The sequence below is a fragment of the Cynara cardunculus genome (assembly GCF_001531365.2).
Source record: "Cynara cardunculus var. scolymus isolate 2C chromosome LG 8, CcrdV1, whole genome shotgun sequence".
Classification (NCBI taxonomy): Eukaryota; Viridiplantae; Streptophyta; class Magnoliopsida; order Asterales; family Asteraceae; genus Cynara; species Cynara cardunculus.
Genome location: NC_037535.1, coordinates 16697225 through 16707106, shown reverse-complemented (window position 1 = coordinate 16707106; position 9882 = coordinate 16697225). Strand labels below are relative to the sequence as shown.

The window sequence follows — 9882 nt, the reverse complement described above, 5'->3', positions numbered from 1 at the left end:
TGTAGGAAGTTAAAAGATGCTTTGAACTTACAATCTTTACTTTTGAATGATAGGTAATGTTGAAAGGAATCAGATAAGTATGCTTTATATGAAGTCAGGGACTGCGCCTCACAGTGAGTAGAAGATCAGGGTTAGCGGAGTAATATTCATAAAGTTGGAGGGTCTTTCCTGTCAATTCTGGATTCTTATATAAAGGGCATATTCTGCAGATCACAATTTCATTCAGATTCATTTTGTTTACATCTCATACATTTGTATTCTCTCTCTATTTCTAGAAGTTACGAAGATACATATTAGGTTAAGTTTTGTTCATAAAATTGTTAATCATTTTGATTAACAAATAGTTAGGTTTGCCTTTATATTTTTCTTTGTATGTTGTTCAAATCATTGAATAAATATATTTTCATATATTTGTTCAGTTATTCTCCTGTATTAACGTAAAAGATGATAAACGAATTTTAAAAAATGCTTCCCACAGAATAAAAAGAAGCAAAAAAACTTATATTAGGACTGGATGTTTGGTTAGGGGCCGCGCGAACACAGGCCCCCACTAACACAAATTATGACGTAGGCTCGACCACTTGGGCCGACCTTAAGCTGGCACCCCTCCTAAGTGCAATGGAGGTCACCAACCTAGACCATAGGCCTCATTGATCACCCATTGATCCCGTCCAGGTAAGTAAGTAAAAAAAATGTAAAACAATCTTCTTATATGGCTTTTGCTGGGCTGCAGCTTTCATTCCATCACCCATGTGGGATCTTAATTAGTATGTAATAATTTATTTAGTTTATTAATTAACTTGCCCAATTCAAATAAAAACTAGAAACAAATAATAATTCAGACCTTTGCACTTCTGGAATGTATGGACCAAATTGCAATGAAGGTTTTGGTGGTTATGTTGCTTATTTCATTTGCTTACAATTTAAATAGACTACTAAATGCTCATTCAGTTTTGCGGTGAATAATGGGTGTATAAGGTATACAAAGCACTAGAATGCAGTTGTTGGAGGGCAGTAGAATAGAAAAAAACAAGTGAGCATCAAGCAAATTTACTTACCGAACATACAAATGAACTCCAACAGTAAACATGCAAAAAAATATGTGTTCGTGTTTATTCAGAAAATGATGGGGGTGTTTGTGATCGTTCATGTTCGTTAAGATGCTAAATGAATATACTTAAACGAACACAAGGTACACCTACTTTCATGGGCTCAAGCCACCGACTCAATTACAAAAACAAGCCAATATAGCAAAAGTAAACCAGAAAATGAGAAGCTAATCAACCGGTAAGGGGAGATGAGTTGGCTCATGTGGAGACACATGTGAGAACCATTTTTGACAAACCATCGGAGGACGGTGATATGGACGCTTGTATGTCAAAATTGGAGAAACTTGGTTGGGAAGATAGTCCGTTGTATGACATCACACTTTCCCTTTTTAGCCAAAACATAGATTATAGGAGAATTTGGCTACGTTTAAACGATTAGAGGTGTGAGTCATGGGTTAACTTTAAGGCATGCCAACTTAACTTAAAACAAGCAGGTAATGTTTGATATTGATGTTTGTACGAATTATGACATTAGACACTAAAAACGGAATTTCTACATAAAAATTGGATGTTCTTATTGGTATTTTATATCCCACATCGTACAAATGTCAAGATAGTCATAGAACCAATCTTAAGATGGTAAACTTTTGTCCCACATCGAACTGTTGTGATTTACTTAATGAGATTCTAGCTTATTAAATATCATTATCTTATGCCTTCTATTTCAGAACATAAGTACTTTTAATATTGATGTATCAAGAAGGGAAGTATGTGGGTTTTCGACGTGGCAGCTCGTCAAGTAAGGTAAATAACGACTTTCCTTTTGTGTTTTATTTTCTTTCACATTTATGTTGATTTATGTTTGACTTTTACATTGTTCGTTTTCCATTGTGGTTTTAGCTTACTTATCAAGAGCAAGATGTTCTTATCGTCAATGTTCATTGCATTTCTAGAGGTAGAAAATCCACATGAAGGTAACCATAATGTTTCAGTTTGTTCTATTAGTTTATGATAATTGTACTAAATTAACATAAGTATGTGTCAGATTTGGAAAGTAACACATTCAAAAAGTTAAAACCGGAACTCATAGAAACCCCTACGATATCTTAAAAACTAGTTTGATTATGTGTACCAAAAGTTTAACCCCGTGAGAAGGTTTGCAAAATTGTAACTAAATGATGCCTTTAGAGAACATTAACTAAAAAATTGAATAGGATCAGCAAGGGATCAACAATGGAATGTCAAAAAACTAGTTCCCTCACAGATCCCTCGCTAATATGTGAGGGATTTTTTCAGTCGTAAATATCTGTCGCTGATACCCTGTTTTCTAGTAGTGAAATAACACATTGAGAAAACATTTTGAAAGCAATCACCTCTTTCTGTTAAGTTATCATGCTCTGATAGTTTTGGTTTTAACAAACTTCCATTAAACGATCACTAGATGTTTGTTTCGTACGGTCACCATTTCAAACATCCGTTGAAAACAAACTTTTCTTTTTGTTTCTTGGGTCCAAGTTTGAGGTGCTTGAAAATTCTTTATGGTGCTTATGGGCATAATGTGATCAAGGAATTAAGAATGAATGCATCTCTTGGTCTATTGAGAATATTAAGCCATCTGAAGCAGAAATGAGAGGAATTGAGGATGTTCTCTTCAGGTTTCAATAAGCTTTGGAAATCGGTTTTCGCTGCGAACCATCATATGTCACTAGATCATCACGGAGTCTATCTCGAGCAGCAGGACTCAAAGTTCTCGTCTAATAATGGTAAAGTGATCAGATCCTCATCACATTTTCTGTTTTCAGTTACCATGAATGATTATAATTCATGATTTTCCCTTTTCGTGTTGTAGATTTGTTGGCGGAAATCAAGGACGTCAGTGATGGGATGTATGAAGACACTAAGCTGGAATTTATGTACTCTAATATGAACATCCATTAAGACTTTCTTCAGTTTATAGAAAAATCTTGTTCAGATATTCGTTCATAGAACAACTTGATAATGCCATGAAGATGTGGACTTCTTTTGTAGAACCATGTTTGGTCTTCTTCTTCTTATTTGGCATGTAGGATGCATAAATGATAGCAAACATATTGTAGAACTCAACATCTCCGATGAACATATTATGAATTCTAATTCATTGTTTACTAATGAATTCCAATGAAATATGACGAATGAGATCAATTTTTCACCTATTGTAGATCTAGAAAAAGGTGTTTCAGGAAATGAAGAAGTTGTTGATAATGTAGTAGAAAAATCATCTAAAGATTGTCCATGAAGATAGATCACTGATATTTTACGGAGATGTTAATTGCCTACTACGTTTTCTTCTTGATTTTATTTTTATTTTGGTCTTTTAGGACGTGCAACCGTCGTCATTGGACATCCTAATATAGTAATTAATGAGATTTTAAGTGTATAGGACCAACACCCGGTGCTCTATTTAAAGGTGTCAAAATAAGTAAGTTATTAGGAGCTAGGCGAAATTAAACAACCCAAGAAATTCTATCGATAGAGTTGGACACATGACACAAAAAGTAAATGGTCCTAATAATCTTTTTATGTCACTTTTAAAAAGTGTCCTGTTAGCCTTTCATGTATGTTGTAACCTCCTTTGCGCATTTAGAGATTAATATGGGTTTCCACATATTCTCACAATGTTCATTTCCAGCTTTTTAGTTCCAAGATGAACAAAGACTTGCATGGTACTGCCACGGGGACAAATGTATGCACGAACACTATCTTATTTGTCGATATGATCTGATGTTATATCAACTTTGAGCCATTGCCATGAATGAGGTCGATAACAAGCTTCTCGACCTCTGTGCTTCTCAGAAAACTTTGAAAGTTCATGTCATCAACAACTACCACCAATTGTTCCATTAATTCTCTAACAAAATCATCATATTCATCTAATGAAACCTAATTCAAGTTAAATTAAAAAAGTGAACGACATCTGTTAGTTACATTTGGTCGTTAATGAATCTAGTAAATACATAATTATCATAAGTATATTTGGTCATAAATGAATCTAACGGATATATGTGTGTTAGATTGTAATATTTAAGAAAAATACATATAAATGGAATCATCATTATTCGTCGCAATCCTATCGAAGGTTTATTTATGCAAATATAAATGGTTTATTTTGTTGCAAAAAATCATATATATTTCGACTGATGTTCGAACATCTATTATTTATAAAAAATTATTATTTATGGTAGTCAACAATTTTATATATGTTTTAAATATAAAAATCAGGTTTCGTCGAAAATCCGTCTAAGACTTAAAAATTTGATTTATTATTCATTATTTATATTTAACAATTTATTTATATGCTTTAAATAAAAATGGGGATCCATCGAAGATCCCTTGAAGATGAATTTAAACAAACCCTAAATTCTAGGGTTAGCAAACATTACCCGCATCTGTTCGTCGACTGCTTCCTTTCGTCGACCACTCCGTCCGTCGTCCTCCGTCTATCGAACGTCGTCTTTATCTCCGAACCATTGCCTTCGTGGATTTTCAACGAAAATCTGTGAAAAATCTCATGAAAATCCGTTGCAAATGCCAAACAAAGTGATGATATCCCATGAAAATTCCGTTGAAAATCCCTTGCAAACATCCGTCGAAAATCGCATGAAAAATATCCGTCAAAAAGTTCCATGAAAACAATTTTTAAAAAATCCCATGAAAACAAATCCGTCGAAAATCCCATGAAAATATTTTCGTCGAAAATCTAATGAAAAACGTTCCGTCGAAGATATCCTTCAAAATAGTTGTTGAAAATCGCTTGGAATCTTCATGGGTCTTTCGACGGATTATTTATGTCGAAAATTCCATCGAAAATCTCTCGAAAACATAAGTTTTCGACCAAAAATTCTGCCGCGAGAGTTTCCAACAAAAATCTATCGAAAGGCAACATTTTCGATGGATTTTCGAAGGAATTGTCCATCTAAGAAGTTCCTCTGTTTTGTAGTGGTTACATAAACAAGTAAACAAAATGAGTTATTAGCGCGAATCATTTTACTTAAATACAGTTCGTCCAGCGTGGCATGTCATTTCTTGACACTCTCAACTTGTTCCTCAAGTCACTACAAAAAGTGGAAACTTTTGGGGATGAAAAATCCATCGATAATAAGTCGCTAAAATTCGGATCCATCGTGAAAGTTTTTCAGGAAAAACATCGTGGAAAATGATATCACCAACGGATCACCGACGACCAATTATTATCATCGGATCGCTGACGAACCAATTACGGATGGACCAGCGACTTGCTCTTTTTTTTTTACTGTGATCTGTCAGTAAAAGTGTATTTTTTTTTATAAAAACAATGAATAACCCATTTTAGTGTTTTTCCTATTTATATAATGCATATTTTATATATCTATATGTATGTATATATGTATGTATGTATGTATACATCTAGCTTCATTCCACACATCAATATCATGAATCATTAAATCCATGTAAAAAAAAGTCATATTGATTAACAAAAGCATCAAAAGGTACTTTCACCAACAGGGCGTGTGAGTTTATTTTAAAAAAAAAATAACTCTATTCACATCAACAAAATCTATTCGAAAATAAAAAGAAAACCATTATTTTCCTTGAAGATTACAAGGCATCAATTAAGCAAATAGAGGATTGGAACACAAATATAACAATCTTCAACTCAGCATCACCTTCAGCGTTAAAGTGACTTCGAAATCCTGCCATAGTAAAAGAACAAACACAAGAAATTGACTTTGAAGTTAAAGATTTGTCATTGAACCATACCATTACAAACCAATGTAGGGGAACAATATAGTAATAATTTATTCAATCCATTCACCGAACAAGAATGGAGATCTTAACAAGAGAAAAAGATAAATGAGGTAAATTTGAAGGAACTATAAAGTTTGGATCATTCTAATCTAAGCAGCTCTGTCCCAAGAATCAAGAATAATGAAACTTTTGGCAGTTTAAGATAAAATGAGGAAAATTTGTGGTATGACCCATAGAATCGTGAACAATGAGAATTATAAGAACTGGTTTGCCTCAAAATTCATGGGCTTAAGTGAACTTAATGAAATATATTGGGCCTTCATGGGTTTCAGAGGCTCTTAATGAAATGTATTGAGATTTGATGGTTTATAGTGGCTTTTAATGAACTATTGGTCTTTTATGGGCTTTAGTAGTTTTTTAATGAACTTTATTGGGCCTTGATGGGCTTTAACAACTCTTAATGAACTCTAATGGGCTTGATGGGCATTAACGACTCTTAATGAACTTTAATGGGCCTTGATGGGTCGTATTCGACTCGGTGACTGTTAACTAACCCCACTGGCTCTTTTCTATGGTTCAATGACTGTTATTTAACCTCATTTCATTTTTATGTGCTTCAATGGCTCTTAATTAACTGAATTGGGCGTTCATGGCTTTAGCAGTTCTTATCAAACTTGATTAAACCTTGATAGACGACTCCATTGACTCTTAATGAATTGTATTTGGCCTTGGTGGCATGGGAAGCTCTTTAAGGAACTAAAATTGGTTTTGATGGGTCAGTAAAAACCCATTTCGTAATAGTGGTATGTATATATGTTGTATATATGTATGTATGTAGTGGATGTATGTACATAGAAGAAAATTGGTAATTTGTTTAGAATTTCCAAATTAAAAAATTACAAATTATAATTAAAAAGAACTCTCACGATATAAATGATGAACACATTTACACATCAAAGAACTTCCACAAAAAAAATAAAAAGAAAAGTTAAAATATCCACTCGGTATTCGTCGGTAATTACCGAGCCGAAAATTTAGTTTTAATCTTTTAATTGAAATTTTTTTATATCGTCGGTGATTAGCAATAGATCATAGCGTTGATGCAATTTTGTCATCTTGTAATGACTGTTGGTTCATCTCAAAACAATTGTGGAGACTTGTGTACCATTGGAAGTGGCGGGAACACAAAACTATGTCACTAAACCATTGTTAACGCAGAGCACCTCAAGGACTCAATGCCTTAGTGCCTACCGACCTCCAACCGAGATTCATCTCAAGGTTCTATTGACCTTAGTGCCTATTTTTAACAATAGAATCTCAAGGCTTGTGTCCTTAATAACTACCCCTTTTGATAACACCTTAACAATCATGGTTCTTAGTGCGTAGCCTTTCGGGTAGCACTATAAAACTATATAACTTGAGTTCCCACTCTTCAAAGTCTCGACAACGGTTATCCCTCTAAAAGGAAGGTCCATTCCATCGTGGGTACGCAATCCACTAGATTCACAATTTCAACAGTAAGTAAATCTAGAGACACTCAACTTCACCATATAAGCAATTATATGTAACAATAATCAAATAGGTTAACATATTCCAATTCCGTACAACATCTCAGAAAATCCCCCTATGTGTGGTTTATTACCATACAACACATTAACTCAATTCTTTATAATTTAACAAGGTAAGTAAGATATGTAATTGTATATTTTTCTTGTGTATTTGTTACTTAACACCGTATGAGCAAGCAAAATACAATCCTTCGTTATTTGAAAGTGACCCCAAGATTTATGCTAGAAATCAAAAGAAAGTGGACATCTTTTATATGTGTCTAGAAAATGGACATGTTTGGCAACCCAAACAAATATTATAACACAAGTCTTGGTTATGGTAATAGAGTACATACAGTCGTATGACAAAACTTTGGCCGGATTACAAATCCGGACAATACTTCACATTATATCCGAATTGACACTTGGAATAATTGTCAACACTTTGTCCGGATTACTAATCCGGACAACACTATTCATGTTTTGTCCGATTTAACAATCCGGTCAACCTCATAGTTGTATTCATACTTCTCCGATTTAAACATTAATCATAATTCAAAGTCCATAAATCGCTCATCATATAAATCGGCCAACACTTGATCGGATTACCTTTAAACCGGGTGAACCTATGTCCGGTTTATTTCTAGATCGACCAAACCTTGTCCGGTTTAAGACTAAACCGCTTAACCCTTGACCGGTTTATGTCTAAATCGCTAAACACTTGCCCGGTTTATATTTTAAATCGCTTAACACTTATCCGGTTTAGGTCTAATCTGGATAACACCCATACGGTTTAAACTTTAAACCAAATGAAAAGCTTATACAAACAATTTATGCATTTTAAAGAGAGAAACATTTAAATCACTCAGCTTTTAAAATCTTTTAGAAATAAGATTGAGCACCACTTGAATCCACTTGATTCCAATCAAAAGCAATCCGGTCAACCTTTTTCTCTCTTTAAATCGCTCAACAAGTTTCCACAAAATAGCAGGAAGAGTGTAAATGGAAACTGATTCTTCCTTATATACTTTTCCTTATTAGGAAGGTCGGCTACTACAACCTCCTTTCCTCTCACATGTATGCATACATTCTATCATAACTCATGCATACCCATGCATGAATCAATTCCTCATGCACACATAAAATACAATATATATAATCATGCACATAATTATTTATACACACACACATTCAATCTCATATATGCATCCATGTTATGCATATAATTTCATATACTACCATGATCAAGTAGAACAATTTATCATGCTGTCACATAAACACTTAATAACTAATCACATATTAATTACCTCGGGTGATAACCAGGATCCAGTTATCACAACCTTCAACTCAACATCACCTTTTGCGTTAAAGTGACTCCGAAATCCTGCCATGGTAAAAGAACAAACATAAGAAATTGACTTTGAAGGTAAAGATTTTATCATTGAACCTTACCATTACAAACCAATATAGGGGAACAATACAGTTAAATACTGGGATAAAAATAATTTATTCAGTTCATTCACCAAACAAGAGAAAAATATAAATGATGTAAATTTGAAGGAACTATAAAGTTTGAATCATTCTAATCTAAGCAGCTTTGTTCCAGGAATCCAGAAAAATGAAACTTTTGGCGGTTTAAGATAAAATGAGGAAAATTTGTGGTATGACCCATAGAATCGTGAATAATGAGACTTACAAAAACTGGTTTGCCTCAAAATTCATGGGCTTAAGTGACACTTAATTAAATGTATTGGGCCTTTATGGGTTACAGAGGCTCTTAATGAAATGCATTGAGATTTGATGGTTTATGGTGGCTTTTAATGAACTATTGGTCTTTCATGGGCTTCGGTGGTTCTTTAATGAACTTTATTTAGCCATGATGGGCTTTAACAACTCTTAATGAACTCTAATGGGCTTGATGGGGATTAATGACTCTTTATGAACTTTAATGGGCCATGATGGGTCGTATTCGACTTGGTGACTGTTAACTAACCTCACTGGGTCTTTTTTATGCTTCAATGATTGTTATTTAACCTCATTTGATTTTTATTTGCTTCAATGACTCTTAATTAACTATATTGGGCATTCATGGACTTTAGCAGTTCTAATCGAACTTGATTGGACCTTGATAGTCGGCTTCATTGACTCTTAATGAATTGTATTAGGCCTTGGTGGCATGGGAAGCTTTTAAGAAATTGAAATTGGCTTTGATGGGTCAGTAAAAACCTAGTTTGTAATAGTGGTATGCATGTATGTTGTATATATGTATGTATGTAGTGGATGTATAGTATATATGTATGTAGTAGATATATGTACGTAGAGGAAAATTGTTAATTTGTTTAGAATTCCCAAGTTAAAAAATTAAAAGTTATAATTAAAAAGAACTCTCACGATATCTATACTATATTATAAAGCATTTGGCTAAAACTCTTAAAAACTCTTAAAACTCTTAAAAACTCTTAAACCCGTTCATTCCTAAACGATTTCATCCCATATCTGAATTCGTGTAACTAACTGCAGAT

General features: G+C 33.7%; 1 protein-coding gene and 1 non-coding gene across 3 annotated transcripts; one reads left to right on the top strand and one right to left on the bottom strand.

Annotated features, from left to right (window-relative positions):
• Nucleotides 1–522: 522 nt before the first annotated feature.
• LOC112517494 lies at nucleotides 523–683 on the bottom strand. The gene has a single exon (XR_003069689.1). It is a non-coding gene; the product is annotated as a U1 spliceosomal RNA (small nuclear RNA).
• A 1094-nt stretch (nucleotides 684–1777) lies between these two features.
• LOC112517485 (paired amphipathic helix protein Sin3-like 6) lies at nucleotides 1778–3161 on the top strand. Of its 2 annotated transcripts, none has more exons than XM_025124930.1 (4): nucleotides 1778–1853; nucleotides 1950–2023; nucleotides 2705–2812; nucleotides 2899–3161. In XM_025124930.1, exons 1-4 carry the CDS (start codon nucleotides 1819–1821, stop codon nucleotides 2985–2987), a joined length of 306 nt encoding a protein of 101 aa, XP_024980698.1. In that variant the 5' UTR covers nucleotides 1778–1818; the 3' UTR covers nucleotides 2988–3161. The 2 variants fall into 2 exon arrangements, with proteins under 2 accessions (XP_024980698.1, XP_024980699.1); XM_025124931.1 differs by having other exon boundaries at nucleotides 1787–1853; nucleotides 1950–2004.
• Nucleotides 3162–9882: the final 6721 nt, after the last annotated feature.

Excerpts from the sequence above, each read along its gene's own strand:
- LOC112517485 (XM_025124930.1), top strand. The coding sequence starts at position 1,819 with ATGTGGGTTTTCGACGTGGCAGCTCGTCAAGTAAG. Across the intron at positions 2,024-2,704 it reads GGTAGAAAATCCACATGAAG|GTTTCAATAAGCTTTGGAAA; the intron begins GTAACCATAATG and ends TGTTCTCTTCAG. Across the intron at positions 2,813-2,898 it reads AAAGTTCTCGTCTAATAATG|ATTTGTTGGCGGAAATCAAG; the intron begins GTAAAGTGATCA and ends TTCGTGTTGTAG.